The sequence below is a fragment of the Pseudoliparis swirei genome, chromosome 16 (assembly GCF_029220125.1).
Source record: "Pseudoliparis swirei isolate HS2019 ecotype Mariana Trench chromosome 16, NWPU_hadal_v1, whole genome shotgun sequence".
NCBI lineage: Eukaryota > Metazoa > Chordata > Actinopteri > Perciformes > Liparidae > Pseudoliparis > Pseudoliparis swirei.
The window spans coordinates 11,320,573-11,340,850 of record NC_079403.1 but is presented as its reverse complement, the minus strand read 5'-3'; the positions used below and the strand labels follow the sequence as shown (position 1 = coordinate 11,340,850).

Below are 20,278 nucleotides of genomic sequence, written 5' to 3'. Positions count from 1 at the left end.
TGACAGATTATTACCCTTCTCACACGCAGACGAACCCGATCAACTTCTTTCTCTTTCTTATCTATCCATTTCTGCCCCCTCCCTCTGGAACTCTCTCCCCAAAATCATCCGTGACTGCACCGAACTTTCATCGTTTAAATCGCTAATCAAAACCCACCTGTTCAAAACTGCTTTTAATGTGTGATTGTGTGCTCTGAACGTTCTTATTTGCTTTTATCGTTTGTTTTTATTGTAATTTTTAATGCATAGCTTTTAGGAATTTTAAATTATGTGTTGTAAAGCGTCTTTGAGTATTATGAAAAGCGCTATAGAAATTTGATTTATAATTATTATCTACTTGCGTCCTGATTTAACACCGATTTTATTTCCTTTCTGTAGCTGTGTTTTGCATATTTGTCAGACACTGTATGTGCGTTTGCTGTGAGTCTGAGCATTAGCATGTCACATTGTCTCAGTCTCTGGCTGATAAAGTGTCATAGTTGTCAGCTGATCTCCTCTTCCCCTCCCCGCTAACACGGCACCTCCTTATCTCGATCCTGCCTCCACTGTGTCGCCTCAATCCTCCACGGGAACTAACTCCATACAAACCGCGTCCCGTAATAAAAGATGGTGGACACACGCGTGCATAAACGGGCACAATAAATATGCATTTGACATGCAGACGAGTCACAAGATGAGCAAATCTTCAAAGCATCCTGTTTATACAGATTGATCTTCGCCACACCCCTTCTCCCGCTCACCCTGCATTTCCATGGCTCTTGGAACTGGTTGCTTCTTGCTTTTGCTTGTATTGGCATTACAACTTGCCTTTTCTTAAACCACAACTCCTCAATTTCACTTTGGTAAGCACACGTGTTTTTCTGTCCCTGAGGTCAGCGCTGAAGGAACTGGATGTTCTCTGAGCAACAGGTGTGACGACACATGACACAGGTTTGCATCTGCAGCCAATTAAAATCTGCTGCAAAATCCACGTAATACATCTTTTTTTAATCTAAGGGTATATGTTGTCATCAAAGCTACAGGATTCTTAGTCTAAATAGTACAGATCTTTAGCAGTCCTTTTCTTTGTCTTTACATTCATGGTTAAAGAAGATATTCAAGGTTTTTGTTTTTGTGATTTTGTTTTTAATTAATGTTGGACTTGTTTACTTGACACTTTGTTTACTTTTTTTTAAATTGGCTTTATAAGTTAAAGTTTATTCATGTTGTATTAACATGGGTTTAAACAGTTATGTGCCTTTTTATGCGTCCACTTCGAAGTGACCATGCTCTGAGTACAATCAGGAATAGAACGGCATACATTTTGATTTACCGTAGAACTATATATAAGTGTAGCTGCTGGGTACATATTGTTGTAAGTTTGGCAGCCACAATGTCTTTCCCTGTAAGTCCCCACAGCATCCGTTAGTTTAGCTGCGAGGTTGTCCGGTGTGTGTCTGCCTGGCATCATCTGTCAGGACTTCCACCAGTGGATTGGAACCATTTATAGCGACTGTCTGGTTGAGAGAGAAGCATGCGAGTGACGATGAGTATGAAGTCAGGAGTAACGGTATAAGCATTGACCCTAAAGGAGCAGTGCGTGTCCAGTTTATTTGTTGGTGAATAAATGTTACAACTTGCACCAAGACCCAAGACAAGTTCCCATGTCTCGCTTACCAACGGCTGATTTAAGTCAACAGTTAGCCCCACGCTAGCAACAACATGGCACAGGTTCACTTAAAGTGGGGTGACCTTTTAAGATGAACTGCTGTTCTCATTTCAGTGACGAGACGTTCCTTCGAGTTTTCCTCAGCTTTTATTAAAATAAAAGTTTAAGTGTGTTTCATGTTTAGCGGATGGCATTAATTGGCGGCTAAGTGGTTAATTATTAACATCCTTAATGATAATGCTTTCATTTCAGGTTAAAATATAGTGTCATGGCCAGGGCGGATCTATTGGTCAGTGGTCACACTCATTTTGAGGTGAAAATGATGAACCTAAGAGTTAGGAGAGCAGAGAGTTGTTTTTTTCCATTACATCTTAAAAACCTTTTGTGAGAAAAGCTCTTCCATATATCTAGGCGCTTTAAATCATAGGTATTGTTGCTGTGCTTTAAAGCTGTACAGTTCAACACCTCCCCAGAGAAACCTGTACAACCACATTCCTGCCCATTTGCTATGGAGCATCACACGGCCTGGTTATCAAGTGCCTTGCTCTTGGGCTTCCCAACACACAAGTGAGGCTGTACGCTTTAGATCGTTATAGCAAGTGCCATGGCCAGTCCATCGGTTTAAACCGGCGGCTTATAAAACAATACTTCCTAACCTATAAGCTCGCTTTAAGGAAATCTTTGTTTGGCAGAATAATCTGATTATGTGATTTACCGCACCTCATAGTTGCTCCAAAATCCATTGATTATTGGTTAGGATCAATGTCTTGACCAGACTTTGGCGTAACTAAGGCTAAACAGCCAGGTGTTTTCATTAGGATCTATATCAGCCTTGATTCTGATTGAATTAAATGCCATTAGCCACTCAAAAGGTACCATTGGTGTTTAGCCTTGCGGTGACCTGGCCATTATGGTCCATTTCTAGCACACAAACTATCTACCCTTTGTGCTATCTCAACCTGATCAGCCAGATCTTTAGCATTGTTAGCTCGGCCCGCTTGACAACGCCTTTTACTCAGATGGAGCCCATTGCCAACTCTGGGAGGAAGAAGGAGACGCATCTACACCCAAGGTTTGGCTTGAGGCAGAATGTCACCCAAGTGTCTGCTGCTGTCAAACAAAATGCTAATTGCCTTGATGAGAGTGTACCACATTCAAAGTCACTCGGCTTGTGTATTCTTTCTCTTCAGTTTCACAGTTCACTTCATAATTTTGTTTTGTCACAACATTAACTAAAATGTGAGGGCTTGGACTTAATAATGAAACTGCAGCCATTTAAACTGTAACTGGTAATTGGAACTTTGTTTAATGGGAGCTTGAACCTTTAACCTGATGCTCTTTGACCTCCTTTTAAATACCAACAGATGGTCAGACTGAATGAAAATACTCCCGTGTCAGGTTCTGGACAAGGTGTGGATGTTTTACATTTTATAATTGTGTTGCTCCATCTTTCTTTGTGACTTCATATTTGTATTGCGTTTTTTTAGTTTTTGAAACAAGCGTCACTATAATTTACAAGTTGCTGTATTGATTGTGTGATGCCAGTATTCAAGGTAACATGAAACTCAATTAATGTTGCTGCTGAAGCTCCGTGTCAGTCTTGGCAGGGTGCTGTGTTTTTGTTTAGGGTGCACCATGTGTCATTCAGCCCGTCTGTGCCAAGTATAATAGCCCTTCAGGAAAAGAAAGCTCTGCAAGTCCTTCCTGAAACGTTCTTCTGCTCAAGTCTGTCCCAGTGATTTGCACACTGCCATGCAGGCATATGTGCATGCATACTTCTGATGTGACTCGGACCACACGACTAATGTCACAAGCGGGTCCGCGCCCCTAATATCGCAGGAAGAGTTGGCATGGCTCTGGCGGTCTGATGAGCGAGAGACAGTTTGGTCTGACGCTGGGAACCTTGCTCATACTGACTCGCACGGAGCATTACACTTGCACATGGAACGGAAGTATGTTAATCGATGGCCCAGGCTAACACAACAACAGTCAGTCAAAGGGATGGATGGGATGTGACTAGGGCTGCAACAACGAATCGATAAAAATCGATTATTAAAATAGTTGGCAACGAATTTCATTATCGATTCGTTGTGTCGCGCGATTATTACGGCGCTCAATAAGTCACGGAGTATAAACAAAGTTGAGTTGAGCGCAGAGCGGCGCAGGGGAAACAAGAGCGGAGGGAGAGGAGAGGACGCTGCGTTGTGAGAGCCAATCAGCGCTGAGCTGCTCCTCTGTTGATGAATCTAATTGGCTGCTGCTGCTCACGTGGCGCTGGATGCGGAAGTCATTCAGTAGTCGGAGACATTCACGGAGCTAAGTGCGCCTCCGGGTGACGTTATGAACCCCGACACCAGGGCGCTACATGTTACCACGTGTGTGGCATTTCCACAAGAGTATAACGTAGAAAACGTGGTTATTTATTCCGTGGCGGATAGCGGAAAATATTTTTCCATGGAGAAAGGCAACGGAGATAAGCCACGACTCGCTGTGAGCGCTGCGCGTGCAGACACCATTTAATGGAGCGGAGCAGCGCGTGCGCTCTGATCGCTCTTTTAATGAAGTATCGATACTAAAAATATGCTAAATCACATCGTGTTTAACGTACGGGTACTTTGTTAGTATCGCTACACCGTGCAGCGTGACAGCAGCAGATGTAGCGGACTAACATTCAAGCTAACCTAACTTCCCAAACGCTGTGGACATCTGAACGCTGATTGGCCGAGACGCGACACGTCCATCAAAGATGTTTTTTTGCGAAGAGCACCACTTCAAATTTGTTACGCGTCTCACTGTAATCTCAACGGCAGCGGGCCAGGTGAAAAAAATAATAAATCGGAACGCATCTCTGATATTGCTCAGGGGGCGGGGCCACATGGGGACCACTGCTCAGGAGAGGAAAGCTGTCAGTCTGTTTGTGACGGGTTCATCACCATGGTGACCAGTGGATCTCCAGGACCTTTCCATGACTTTAAACCAAATTTCCATGATTAAACATTTTGTGAAAACTCTGTCTATACGTGACAAAGTGAGAAGATGTAGTGTTTAAACTAACAATGAGAATTCTAAAGCATACCGTATATATACCGTGTAAATTAACATTTGAATAAAACAAATTTGCATTACTTTTCCAAATATTTTGGGATTTTATTTTTTTTAATTACTTTTCTAGGCCCGCTAATAGCCATTTAAAAATTCCATGACTTTTCCAGGTTTTCCATGACCGTACGGACCCTGTTTTGAATAAAGGGTTGAAAATTAAAGTTTTTTTGTTTTTTTATCCGATTAATCGATAGAATAATCAACCGATTAATCGATTATCAAAATAATCGTTAGTTGCAGCCCTAGATGTGACTGGATGTACAGATGCCTCGGTGTTGATGGCTAAACAATATGATTCTGTGTTACATGATAACTACCCTCTGATACAATTATTCCTGTTCTATTGCTGATTAATGTTACGAGAGGAATCGCGATCATGACGTGGATCTCCTAACCAGTTGCATTTCTAAACGATAACAAACAAAAAAAGTGTCGGTTGGAATTCTTTTTATATCCAGTTTGGCTATTTAAAAACGGATGACTGTTAAACTAGCTCAATGGAGTGTTTTCACACTTCTGCCTTATTCCGTCACTCAGCCCACAGACCAGGGGCTGGACTGAGACCGAGCATGTGACGGCATTAACGCTCCGAGGAAATTCCTCCAAAGGATGAGAACCGAGAGTTATGCAGGAAAGTGAAAGGAAATTAAGAGTTGAGAAATGCGTTATGGAATTACATTACAAATATTTGATTGACTGTAGCCATATCAGCTATTTTATAGTGTTTACCATACTTGAGGTTTCATCCTATATAGATTACAAAATATATATAGAGTTCTTTGGTCAAGATTTCATGCTAAAACTCCATGTGTTTCCTTTATTGACGCTTCACCGATTTCAGCTACTTGAGTGAATGTATGCTGCAGTTCAGAATACTAAATATCAGCTCTCCGTGTGGCTTCCAGCGGTGGACTTGTGCAGGGTTCAATAGGATCATTGGTTTCCTCTTAAGTGATGTCAGAACATGACATCACGCGAGTGCATTCCTCAGCTGGCTCACTTTGGCAGGCCAAAAGGGGCTGGCTCGCTCTCCCTCATCAGGCTCCTCGTAGTACGAGGCGAGCACTTCCACAGAGGCCTCTCATTGGGAGCTTTTTTCAGGGTCCTTTTTTTGAGGTTCTAATTATCCAAATGGGAATATGATTAAAATTTTAAATTTTCTCCCTTTCTCCTGTCTAATTAATTGTGTTTCATGATTAAAAAAGACTCACTGTGTTCCATGCTGTAATCGGCTTTACGGTCTCCACGGAGATGAAAAGACTTGCAGCTCCCTGATAACTTAATGCAAACAGTTAGCACCAGATAAGATTACTTTTTGGGAGTTTAAAGCACATTAGCAGTTAACTTAAGTTAGTGGTTTGACATTTTGGTGCACATACTTTGGGTTTGTATTCTGTTGGCTGATTACACACCTACTTATAATACAAAAGCACAGCATTTGTGTTGAAGTAACTGTTTTCATTCTAATTCGCTGTGTGTATTGAAAGTCAGTAAACCTTAAGGTGCGTTCACACCAAAAGCGAAACTATTTTTCGCGTCGCCGAAAACGCGTGAGTTTACTCGCTCGACCATTCGCCGTGTTCAGGCCATGAGCGTCGAGACGCTCCGCGAGGGGCGGGGCTTATCTCCGTAAAGACCGTTATCATTTCCTTCATCCACCAGAATAACTAACCACTAGTTCTGCTTTATATTAGTTGTGGACATCCCACACACTAACGCCCTCGTGTTTGGGTTGATGACATCACCCGTAGGCTCACTCGGCTCGGTCACTTTCACCGATGAAGTTACTGTTACGTCTGGAAGACTTCCACTTCCAGCGCTACGAGAGCGGAACTCAAGAGCTGATTGGCCCGAGTTGCGAGATGACCGCCTCAAAGTTGAAATATTTCAACTAGGGGCGAAAATTGCACCGCTGAAAACGCGCCACATCGCGACGCCCCAAACGCGCCGCCCGGGAAAATATCGCGTCTATCGCAGCCACACACGTCTGTACGTTGACTTTTCATGAGATTCGGTCGCGTGAAAAAATAGTTCCGCTTTTGGTGTGAACGCACCTTTACTCGCTGGGGCTTGGCTGTGAGAACTCATTATAATTTGTAATATGCATGCTGTAATGTAGCGATACTTTGTTGTGATAACTTGTGTATGCAGATTACACAGAAGTTTTGCTTTTTGTGCAAATTTAAGATTAAACATGGACAGCGAGGTTGAATTTATTCGTCCCACGGTTTCTTGACTTTTCTGACGAGTCCTACATGGGAGCTGTCCTCGACTTCAGTGTGTGACATTACAGTGGGGCGTTATTGTTATGGACCTTTTAGATTTTTTTGTTATTCCGTTCAAGCAAATAAAAGCAATACAAATAAATATTTTTAATAGAGTTGGAGTTGAAACAATGAATCAATTAGATGTTTGACACTCTGCAACAGTTTTCTTTTGATAATTTGTTATTTTTCAACGATTAATCAAGACAATAAACAGAAGATGAATAAAAACAAATGTTACCTGAAGACTTAAACATCTTATATTCTCACTTGTCGTCATGTAACTTGTTATACAATCATTAAACTTTAAAGCATTCCATTTACGATGCACTGTTCTAGCGTTGTAATGAGAGTTGTACTGATTCACACCATGTGCTTATGCTAATGTTATTTCTTTCAGCAGGGAGACGTGGATGATGCTGAAAGGTTTCCTAGCGTTACCTTCTTGCAGCAATGGCCTGAGGGACTCTGGACTGAAACCAAGGTGAGAAGCAAAGCCAATTCTCTTTTACACAACTGCACTGTGCAAACGGTGTAAAATAGACACCCCAGCCCAAACACACTATTCCCTATTGGACAGATGATGCAAACATGTAATAAAAAAATAAAAAAAGTGTAATTTTTGGATCATCATCAAAAAAAAAGATGAGCCTTGTGTGTCGATGAAAACAATCCAATGCGTCCCGCTCACAGTGGTTGTTTTATTGGCTTGTGTCTCCAGCTGGGATAACAGCTCCCTCTACATGATTTGTATTCTGTTTGTGGCAGATTTGTCTTTTTTAAGCAAATGCTTTGATGGTGATTTTGATATGAAAATCTCCAGGTATTTTTCACTCTCATCAGATAAGCCACATAGTAAGAACTTTGTTTTTTCTGGTCAGAATTCAGTTTTAAACAATGATTTGATTTCATACAGACATGGAATCTGCTTAATTCTCGGCCCCATTTCCTCCCAACTTTTCTTCTTTGCGCCTCGTCTAGATTCAGCCTTTTTGTCTTACTTGGAGCTGCATCCGATCCAAAAGTTCCGTTGGTCTGCAGTGTTCAGCCATCATGTGCGAAATGAAGCCGCCAGTCTCTTTCTGTGAGGTTGTGTTACTTACTTTACAGCCAGGTTACAGTTCAGATGGTGTTGGCTTGAATTTGTCTTTTGGGATTGCTGCATTGCCATCAGATGTTACAAAACCATATTTTGGACTCTAAAATAATAGTTTGCATTAGCTGAGTTTGGTTGCAAAGAGTTAAAATGGACTTTTCATTAATAAACAGAGCATTTGTACTCGTGTATCGTAATATGTGCACCTATTTTATTGTCGAGAGCAAAATACTTTCTTGTTTTTCAGATGAGGCATCTAATGTAGAGTGTGTTAAGTCTCGGGGAGTCTCGTCCAATATTTATATTTCCCTACATAATATAGCTGACGCAGTGCACTCGTAGGTCGAAATGGACCAGACATTAAAAAAAAAAGGAAACACTAATTAAATTTCTTATTGCGTCCTGCAGTGATTTGTATAATATCTGTTGAGAGTTGAGTGTCATGAACAATATACAGGCGTTTAAATGTGTGCTTATGTCAGCATCTTCACTTTAAAAGCATAGTGCACCTGAAAAATGCTGTTAAAAAAAAATCCTTCCTGTTTTGTTTCACGCACCTATAGACTCTTATAGTGTAGGGATCATTACATTAAACTGTTTCTGTTCTGTTTCGAGTGTTTTATTGGAACAAAACAAGGTGTTTGACACCTGGGAAACCTAGAGCCAGGGGTCCTAAATTAACTTTCTGCCTTACCGGCCAAGGTGGCTGTTTAATTTATTTACTGGCCAGGTGGATTTTTATTTTAAAATAATAGTAGCCAGATTTTTATTCTGTAGTAGCATGTTGAGTTTTCTTCATACACTTCCCTCTCAAAGTGAAATCTGTCCTGCTCGTGACACAGAGAGGTCCAGAGACACATAGGGCTGGACTGCCGCTACACATTCTTTGACGGCCCACCGGTGTGGCGTTCCACTGGGATTTGTCCCGGCACGCAAGTACACCACTTGATTGAAGTGACTGTAATCTCTATTAGCAGATTCTGCAATCATTACTCTATACGTTAAAGAAATAGACAGGCACACTGTTGGCCAACTGTATTGGAGAGTCGGAGCAGCTCCTTCTCTTTTCAGTTCCAATAATACGACAGTTGAAGGTCTGGCGTTTATGTGCCATACCCGATTTTAAAACTCCATTTCAGTTGTTTGCGGCAAAGCACCCCAAGGCTGTTTGCCAGGAGTTCAGCGCAACTTGGTTCCCTTGGTATTCCTTTATAGATACATTCTATCAGTGTGGGTAACTGCAGATCTCCTGGCACAACCGTTCTTCAAAACAAGCATCCACTTTGTTGTCTTCTTCTTTTTGTTAACTGGAGCATGCACAGTTGGTGTGCATATTGTGCGTACAGAACGTATGGTCACATATTTTGGATTGCATGCATACGGTCCACGTGGACCCTTGGAGAAAGGATGATGCCGACATGGACGCCGCATGGACCAAAGCAGAACCTTGTGGAAAGGGAGCGTATAAATAAGCCGTAAACCTCTGCCTTAAAACGAGTTCAAAATGTCAACTAAATCAACTACATCAACTAAATTATAGCAATAGTCTCAAATTTGCTCATGTGGGGCGATAAACACATGAATAAATAAATATACTGCAAGCAATGTCACCATAGGCCTTACATATAATATCTGGCTTAGTTGACACTCTATCAATTGCCTCTGCTAGGTTTCAGCACCAGGGACAACCGATGGAACAGCGCCATCCATCTGAGAAAAACTCCTACTTATTACGATTGAGGGGGAATGAATAATGTGGGACTACTTTTTCTTATTGTATTGACTTTTGGTTTACACAGTCGATGCTTTTGGGTCAGCATTATTGGCCAAAGACTAACAATGCAATAAACAAAAGACCACACATGTATATGTGGTCATTTTGACATCTGATTCTACCTAAGCCAGTGATGTCATCCTCCGATCGATTGTTGACAAATTGTTGTCGAGAGGTACTTATTTATACCGGTAAGTCCTTTTTCCCCCTCACGATTCCAGCTCTCCTCCCCTCTCGGTGTCTCTCTGACATCCAGAGCATGCTGTGCTATCCCTCCCCTTCCATTCCTGCGACATCCTGAACTGACTGCCAGTGTTAAAGATTCATGAGCGTGATCAGCTTTCAGTAAATGGGGAGGGAGGGGGGATGGGGGGGCTGGCTCCTGGTTGCACTCCGGCACTTTAGAGCCATTACCTTGCAGTGATTCTGGAGCTCATTAGTGAGACTTGGTAGCAGGCAAGGTGCATACCTCTCTTTATACTAAGTCTACAGCAGCTTGTTTGTGTGATTCAAATAAAGCAACCAGAAAACTAGGTGGTTTGAATGCCATTTAGCTGACTATAAGCATGTACACATTATAATGTCATACTTTAGCAGGAATGCATCTGAGCATACAGTTACAGATTGTAGTATCTGATCACGTATACTGAACACAGCGTCTCTGTGAAAAAGACCCAATCCCGTTTTGGTTCCCTTTGTTTCCCTATCTTCCTTTACTCCCCTCTCATTTTCTCCCCAGCTCGCTCTCTGTCATTGATCTGATTCCTCTCGGTTCCAAACCATTCAAGTCTTGTTAAGTTCAAGGTTTCAAATTCACATTGCTCTTAATCTCTTTCAATCCATCATCACAATCCTCCCTCCATCTCCCAATGCCTCCCCATTGACCCAAACCTAATATTAGAGCATCTGGTTCAAGGTAACAGCAGCTGTCAGCGAGGCCAGAGTTCACTGCAGACCCCGACCCAAGCTGCGTTCTATTTAATTGATATGGTTTTTAAATACACGTTTGTCTATAATACCATCTGACATGGCTCCAACATGTTTCTGTGTGTTTTGGCTCTCTGGGCTTCTTCTCACACATGCATTTATTGAGATGTAAACTGAGAAGAAGTGAATCCTCTGGGCTCCTCCCCTGACATGGTTTCCTCTTCAGTTTGGGGGAAATAAATGGCCTATGTTGCAGCACACCAGAAGCAGTCTTTATTGAGCTCTCGTTTTCTGTTTCTCTCTCAGGCCCGTTGTGCCAAGAAGGCATGTGAGGACAGATTATGCACCAAAGAGACATTGTTCAGTCCCCCACAGTGGTTAAGCACTTTCTGAAAGAGCCCCCGTTATAATGGTGCAGTAGACTTCAAACACTGCCCCAATAGTTTCTCTCTGAGTTCCAGAAGCACTGGGTGTGTCTTTATAATCTTGCATCATTGCAGGAATGGCACACTGTTACATGCCCTCTCCCCTTGGCACTCAGACACATATCCGACCCCCCCTCTCTCTGGATCTGTTTCCCCCCCTTTTTTATACTATGTCTATGACTGGAATTGGTGAATCAGTGTTTTTATAGACCCCCTTCCCCCTCTGGTGGTTTGCATGTATCTCAGCTCACTGGTTATGTTAGCTGAATTTCATTAATGAATAACTGTCTCTGAATAGTAGCTCTACCTGCATGTTTTGGAGGGGTGTTACAGTTAGAAGTTTGAACACAAATTATCCGTTATTAACTTTGTACGGTGTATGTGTGTTTGGTGTACCTAATAAAGTTGCCACGGGGTGTATATCTCAAGATGGAGATTGTATCCAAAATCCTTTATGTAAAAGAAGAAAATCAATTCTAACCTGTCTACAAATTATTAGTTTTGATAAGGGTTAAACTACGGAGATTGTATAGTGATGATTATGTGATGATCTTGACTGTATGAATTTTCTAATAGTCACCAAAATGCCCCTTATAGTCGCACCCAAGATGTATTGCTTGATGGCCCAAAATATCATGAAGTTGTCAAATAGATGAAATTCATAGGAAACTAGCTGGATGATGCCATCATGACTGGTTTTGCGTCTCCATGCCGCATCACGCCACCATGTTGGGCTAATGTGCAGGAGACACGCATGGCCAGGCACATTTAATAGATCACTATTACATGTGCCTGGCCATGTGTGCCCTTGTTTGAGTGAAACATTTAGTTCAGGCGGCCTCACTGTTGCTAAGGTGCAGTTAAAGGTTTCATTTGTTGTGAGGCATTTATTGCAGTCGCAAACAATGCGTCATGTACAGGTTGTACCAGCTGAGTTTGACAGGGAGAAACGTCGTCGTCTCCAGCTCTCCGGGCAACGACGGCAGCCCCTTGTTGTTTCTGCATTCCTACCACGCCAGACTGGTTGGCTCCGGCTCGGTCCTGGAGAGTCTGCTCCTGTGACACCTAAGACATGAGCAATGACACACCTATGATCACCTCCCTCAAGTGCACCTCGGGCTTTCAAAGTCAATAGATTATTCAAACTTTAACTTGTCTTTATCCGTGTGTATTGTTCTTTTTCTTTCTCAATGCATATCTCTCAGCTAAGGCTGGGCACTATTCTATCAATCTTGAGGCAGATATTGTTGGATATTGGATATCTTAATACGGCATAAGTGTTGTCTTCCAGTTTTTTAGGACTTCATTACAATAAAGTCATGTCATTTTCTGAATTTACCAGAATGTTGTAGCTGTTCAATTATTTACCTTTACTCACTTTGTCATTATATCCACATTACTGATTATTATTGATCAGAAACAACCTGTATTGTGTGAACATTTTGTAAAAGCACCAATGATCAACACCACATTGCAGTACCGTTTACCAAACTGTGTAAGCGGGAACTTGAACTCATCACAACTGCAAATGGTCAAAACAACTGCATGGAAGACTATCTGTAAACCTCGTGTCCCCAGCTTCATTTCCAGTCACATCTTTGGTGTGCACTTTCCCAATGGTCGTACGGCTGCCAGCGACAGTAAGCAGTTGGCCAAACAAACTGTAGCAAGCAGTTCATACTTCCAAGTGTAAAATGGCTTGCAAATGATTTACAGAAAGTTAAATGTATATATTTCATCTTTTGTTTAGGATTTTCTCCTTACAACACATTTACTTTAATGAAAATGGGATATGGCTGTACCATATATATTTTTTAAATCTTTATTGCGGGATATTTAAATAAATGTTACTTTCTTTCATTCTGAATACTTGTGTGAACAAAGATTCCACACCGTCTGTCTAACATACGGTAGCTTTTAATGACTGACGGGCCATATGTCTCAACCTACACTGCTAATAAACTAAATGAGCTGACAGCTTGATGAACTGCAATCTTGGTAGATGCCCTCCAGAATTTGACAATCAGTTCAGCATCTAATTAATTTACTTACCCAACCCCCACTCACGCTACATGTCTCTGAGTCGATGACATCGGCACACAGCACAGGTGCACCACTGGATATCTCTTCTGCATCAATGTATGCTCGGCCTTATCAGCCACGCGACCACAGCTTTTCAGTGTCTCTGTCCGCACACTACCTGAAGCTAATGCTAATCTAATCTAGCTCAGTCTTGATTTGATGGTGCAATAAAATGTAATTGTGTTTATTTAAATGCTTTTCGGTTGTTGTAGTATTTTCCGACATAGCACTCCTTCCTTTATGAAATGGGACATCAGACTAGACGTTCTTCCTTTTATTACCTACACTGAATGTTTTTCACAGTTTAAGGTTCCTAAATGTAGCTTTACGGTCCTTTCCTTTTTTAAATTACTCTGTTTGCCGAGGTGAAATTGGGCATTGAGCTTTTCTTTTGTCATCGTTAAAGTGACAGAAGTGTGAGTAAATAATATGCATTTGTCTGACTGAAGTTGGATCTGTAGGCAGGCATCATCATGAACTAAGCTCAGGTTTATTAGATTTGTTTTCAACAACAATGGATGGTATTTATTTTTTTAATGTCAGGTTTGTGCAGGATGTTCAAGTTGCTATTTTAGTGACATTTCTCGCTGATCAGTCAGTGTTCTGCAGTTTTCTAACTCCACCTTTTAAGTATCGACTTATCTCACTTGCAACCTCGACTGAGGTGACACCAAAAACAAAATACCGGACACGAGCTACAACCTTTGTCAAAACAGTGCCGTACCATGTCGTGTCCTTTTGAGAGCCTTGGCAAGAAGGCTTGAGCTTTGTTCAAAGAGAAACTCTCGACTCCAGGTGGCCAATGCTGATAGTTCCCACATTGACACAGCTCTGTACAGTAAGTGCTAACACCAGTGCACAGTTGTTTATATCTGCCCAGAGATCCTGGGCATTCTCTAGGAGTAGAGATCTCTCGCTAGTCTTCCCATGTGAAGATCGGACACCCCAGCAACACAAATGTCCTGTAAGCCCTCTTGTCAGGCAGTCTGACTGTCTGTGTTGGTGTCATTGAGACGTGCCTGGTACTTTCTGTCTCCTATTTTACTTTCTTTCTTTTCTCTCTCTCAACGTACACTGACCCATCATTACTGCCATGTCAAGGAGACGAAGGCAACCAATCAGATCTGGCCCAGCGGGACAAGCCCAACCAATCAGATCTAGAATCCCCATGGTAACTTGTGCTGGAAAACCCAGGCGCAACCAATAGGAACGGAGAGTGCCACTTAGCTATGAGAGTTTTAATGGCCTGTTTCTGTTGTCATTAATAAAAGCGCACAACCTCTGCTATAGAGACTGATATCATTTCAGTGGAGAGCACAGAGCCACAGCATAACGACACCCTGATGCCATTCCAGAGAGCATAATAAAAGGACTCATGTACAGTGATGTTTGTGTTCATTACTTTTCCATACACTGGACAGGACTCGGGTAACTTATCAACAAAACAGTGGGAATGTGTTTTACCCTTCAGAGTCTCCACTACCTCTCCAGACACTGCTGCTTTGACTTCATCCATTTGGGCACAGACCCTACCGTTAGCTTAAAGTAGGTCACTCAAGGCCAGGAAGGAGCCAGACTCAAGTTTGCATGATCACTAGCTCCCTTTTTAGTTCAGCCTGCTTCTGCGAAGCTCTGCTATTCCTCTCTGCTCTACGCTGTGCTGTATTCTGTAATGCATTATCTAATGGCTGAGCAGTGAGGGGTGTTTGTGTGTGGCTGAGAGTGCATCACAGCACAGCCTGCCCCAACCTTGTGCATTGTGCTGGGGGGGACTTTCTTCTCTCTCTGGGACTCGTTTCAGTCAGTCGTAATCTCTCACTCCCTCTGTAACCCTATTAAAGCAAATGGCTGCAGACCATACATCTTGCAAGAATACATTATTTTCATGCATATAATTTCAAATGTGACCATTTGATTTGGAATACGACAAGTGTTCACATCTTCTGTGCAGCAGATATTGTTCTCTATTGAAGTCCATTAACTATCATAAAATGTTGGGGCAGATGACGTTGGTAATTAATAAGACATTACTTTGATCAATAATTGATCGTCTTTCATTAAGTAGCATGAAGTTCAGCCTGTGCTCAATATAATATAGGTTAATATGGATGCTCAAGTTCTACAGTAGGACAAGTCTCCAAAGGCTCTCGAGTTGTTTTGAATATCCCTACATTGATTTAGACACAACATGAATTCATACCGTGACCTAGTAACATTAAGTTGCAGAGTAAGCCCTCAGCCAGCTTGTCACTTACGATCGCACTAGTCACAACATGCATTCGTACTTAAGATCTCGTGCTCTGTGGCCTGATTTGAGAAAGAGCAGACAAGATAGTATTGTTACATTCCATTTTTGAGTGACTTACAAATTACGACAGGTACAGCAATCTCAGAGGCACTCTGTAAACAGGGTCACATGTTGTGATTATAAACCCACTCTGCTCTTACTGTGGGCTTTGCCTGGTATCGTGTAACGAATGGGCTTTTCTTGGTACACGGTTGAGCGCGCAGTCTGGTGCTGTGGGCAAAGCTCTGTGTTCTCATTTCAGGGTCTCTAGGGAGAGCTGCACCATCAGAGAGAAATCATTGAATCTCTTTCTCCGCTCCATTTTCACTCATTTCTCCCGGAGTGGATCAACTTGTGCCCCAAGCACAGGATTGCGTGTGTTGTATGCATATGCACACGTTGGCAAGCTTACACACCTGCAGTATATTATATATAAAGTGGTTTCCACATAATTCTGTATGTGTGTTTTCATAGAGGTCTGTGTGTGTTCGTTATTGTTTTTACAGACGCTGATATGCAGTGAGGATGAGTGGAGTAGGTGAAAACCCATCTGACCCTGCCAGGGCAGAGTCACGAAAACGCAAAGAATGTTCTGCGGAACTCCTTGGACCCAGGTGAGTCATACCTCAAGCCATTTGGCAGATTTCTCCCTCAGGAAGACATTTTCTACCTGATTTTAATTGAGTACACTTGAATGCGACGAGGACGGTATGAGGGAAATACGTCAACGTTTTTATCAAAGGTGTGCAGTCAGCAACTTGGTTCAACAACCACTGCTTTGCTAAATCGTCCGTTGGCAAACAATGTATCACCCCTTAAACAAAAGTGATGTCAGTGTTTTGAAGATGGCGAGACTTGAAATCAAGCTCCTGTCACTTATGCGGTATTTTATTCTCCCGTTCTAGTAGTTACAGAGAAAGGCTGCATGGTATCATGGCAGCTAACCCAGGAGCGCTGTGACAGTCTGTAGAATATATCTGCATCATTCATCTGTAGACGAGCATTAAAGAATGAGGGTTTTCCTTATTAATGTTGTGCTCCATGTTGGCGCAATGAAGAGGCCAAGAGATACTTTTTAAGCCATATGGAGAATAATTGACCCCTGCCGTGTCTCTCTTCAGACTCCTCTCCGTGCCACGGTTTGCGGTAGATGTTGTGCACTGTCATTTGGCAACTATGAGAACGAGAGGGCTCTTCAGTCGTGTCAAGAGATGTGTGCGGACACTCATCCGTGGTGTAGTTTTATAAATGGATCTTCTTTCCAGCCCTGCTCTAGGTTCTTTCAGTTATTGTAGGAGAATGACTTTTCAATACAGGCAATTTATCCACCCTTTAAACCTCCTTTTCATGCTTTTTATCCCTCCTGCTGTGACCATCTTCTTCGTTGCTTTTTCTCACCCTAGTCTTCTCTTTGTCTGTAGTCCAAAGCGGAGCAACGAGAAGCGCAACCGCGAGCACGAGAACAAATACATCGAGGAGCTCGCCGAGCTGATCTTTGCCAACTTAAACGACATCGACAACTTCAATGTCAAGCCTGACAAATGTGCAATCCTGAAGGAAACTGTGAAGCAGATCAGACAAATAAAAGAGCAAGGTACTACCTCTCATCATTTTTTATACATCACCTATGTATGTAGAAGAAGTAGTCAAGGTTATAGGTCTTGGTGCTTTTTATGAAGCCTTTATTTCACAATATCTATTCATCTACAGTCTTTCCCTTCAGGTTTCATGGCATACCACCTTCATATATGGCTTAGTTTAAGCTAATACCTGCAAATGGATCTGATGTGCTGGTTTGAATTGAAGCCAGCGATGCTGTGAATAAGGTGCTACACTATCATGGATATGCTTAGGATGTGGTTTTGGTTTTAAGGCTCCAATAAAACCACAAGTGCCACAGGTGGCACTGTGTTGGCAGAAGCATCAGATTTGACGGCATAAATATTATGGTTTGGGATCTGCGCCACACACAATAATTGATGTTGTTATTAAAAAGCAGCACATGTGATTTAATGTTCCCTCCATCACTTCATCATGAGCATGAACCAGAGCAGTTTTCTTATTGGCCGCTGGTCTTTCCCACTTCAATCCTGAGCCAGAACATCAGGCAAATGGATCAGCTTGTTCAGTTGTACTTTCCAGCTTCTCCTTTTTGGTACTCTTTAGCAATTTGTTGGGTTCTGTGTTTTTACATTTGTCATGTTGCATTTACCAGACCAACATCAATGGTATCGTCGCTTCTTATCGGTCCAAAGTTAGCAAGAAAAGTTGTAGCTTTTCGTACATAAACATTACGGCAGAGATTAAACTGTTGTAATAAGCTTGTGGCCTGCATACAAGGGGAAAAAATCCGCCAAGTGACGGGTGGACAATGAGGTACATTAAGGTATATGTGAATCAGACCAACTGATGAACTTGTTTTATGTGACTCACAGAGCCAAGCATTATGTAATGGGGAATAATATGATGCAAAAAGCACACATACACTCTAGCTACTGTCTGACCGCCCCTCCCCGACTCGACTGTATTATTGCATCCTTCCCTCACTTTCCTTTCCTCACTCTTGTTTTTTTACACTTGGCTAGAGTAACATCCCCTGGCTGCGTCTCAAGGCATGAGTGTGTTTGATCAGCAACCTCTGAGGGGAAGGCCTAAACAGTCCTTGCTTTTCTGCTCCAGCAATAGACACCTGTTCTTCACCTCATCTTGCATGGTTCAGAGGGGCATCAATTTAAGCAGCCTTTTTTTCTTGTTGCACTCGAGCCAGGGATGCACTGAACACTCATGTAGATGTCTTCCTGTTCAAAGTCGATGTTGCATCATTTCACCACCACCATGTGTTCTTTTCATTGCACATCATCTGCCATCTGTTTAGTATTGTTGGGAGTGCACAATCTATCTCTTCTATAGGCTTGTTATCGTTTCCCCCCCTGAGAGCATCATTACTGTGTGAACGATATTCTCAGTTTATGGTGACGGTAGTGAATGTATTAAATAACACAAATGTGATTTGAGAAATTAAATTCTCACTGATGAGTGTCACAGCCCTGCAGAGATGTGCAATGCTGCTATGATGGCCTTTTTAAAAGAGTGGCCTCCTACTGAAAGCTGTTAATTCATCCCTGTTTGTTCCTCGCATGCTGTCTGCACACATTTCCCTAATTGAATCAGGGTGGAGTTGTGTGCTCAGTATAGGCTTAACTTTGTTTCTGTTTATATCTTGTTGCTTCTTAATAGACAATATATGGATGAGTTATGATGTGGTTATGGGGTTATAAAATATATACTCTCTTAATTGCTTAATTGGCTGGAGGCATACATATACAAAAGCTGCTTAGCTGCAGCTAGTAGATAGTTAAGTACCTTATTTGTATTCATCATACTTATGTGAACAATGTCAAAATACCCTACTATCTAAAATAAGAGAGAAAAGAATAGAACATATGATAAATATCTTGGCAGTTATAGATTGTATAGCAGACACAGCCCTGATAAAAAGATCCATTCCACCCTCTATCTGTGTCTGAGTTCTTGAGACGGACAGTGAGGGCTGCTCTGGCATTGAGTGATGGGTCTGTACCCAGGGCAGCTGTGCTGGTATACTGGGCCCCGCTGGCCCTGAAGAGGTCCTGCTGATGCACACATCATTAATGCTGAAAGAGATAAATGTGGGTCTGTGCGCTGTTGCATGAGCACACCCTCAAAAAAAAAGAAAGAAAGGAGGACATGATTTTGTTTGCTTTTCACCACAACATTCTCTCACCATATGGTCAGCCCTCTTCTTGGCATAGTGCGACAGTTAAATGTGTCCCCCCAACAGTCCACTCATATTCCGCCTCTCATCATCATCTCCAAAAGTAGGGCAGCCTACGCTCTGAACATAAGGCTTCTCTGCATGGTTATTAACCCAGTCACTCACATGGACAAATGCACAACACCATAGTGCAGGTACGGGAGCTTATAGGATACTTTTGTGGCAACACTTTGAGTCCACAGCACAATAAACTATGTTCATTGTGAAGCAAGTAGTCATGGTCTAGTTTTGGTAAACAATGATAGACCATAAGTACCTGTATGCAATAAGTCATGCTCTCTGTGTACATACTTGGAAATCCAATAGGAGTATGGGTTCACAAGCAGACACTGCCTGCTAAGTTATTTGAGAAAGGCAGTCCATGGCTAAAGATGTCAATGTTGAAGAGCTTTCCTAAGTTATAGGTAGTTCTGCAGAAACAGTTTTAAATGAAGACTCTTAAAAGACTTTTTATATATATATATATATATGTGTGTGTATTATAGATATTTATTCCAGACTCATGGGTCCATAAAACAACAAACACAAATACAACAACAATATATACAATACAATACAATACGAGGACACAGGTCCAACCATTGCAGCCAAAAAGTCACTTGGGATTAAAAAAACATACAAACACCTGTTCCATTCCTTCCAGAAACAAGACAAATACCTGGTATCACTGTGCTGGGTCAGCCAAGGCTTTTATAACTAAATTCTCTGAGACACTCAGTCGACATTTAAATTTTTCTATAAAATTCCTCAAAACAGCATGAGTGGGAACATTCCAGGTCACAAATATCTGACTTGCACTTGTCCATCGCGGAAGCTTAAGCAGGATTCTGAAAGCATCATTAAATGCCACCTAAATCTT

The 20,278-nt window shown here is 42.0% G+C and overlaps 1 protein-coding gene across 5 annotated transcripts in view; it reads left to right on the top strand.

The window, feature by feature from the left end:
• Positions 1-20,278, top strand: part of ncoa2 (nuclear receptor coactivator 2) — a 59,337-nt gene that overhangs the window by 10,953 nt on the left and 28,106 nt on the right. For 4 of the 5 annotated variants that reach the window (XM_056433770.1, XM_056433772.1, XM_056433768.1 and 1 more), the window contains exons 2-4: positions 7,415-7,498; positions 16,112-16,219; positions 17,027-17,199. In XM_056433770.1, coding sequence (XP_056289745.1) covers positions 16,131-16,219; positions 17,027-17,199 — 262 coding nt within the window. In that variant the 5' untranslated portion in view covers positions 7,415-7,498; positions 16,112-16,130. The remainder of the gene's footprint in view (positions 1-7,414; positions 7,499-16,111; positions 16,220-17,026; positions 17,200-20,278) is intronic. The other variant, XM_056433771.1, reaches the window with a different exon arrangement.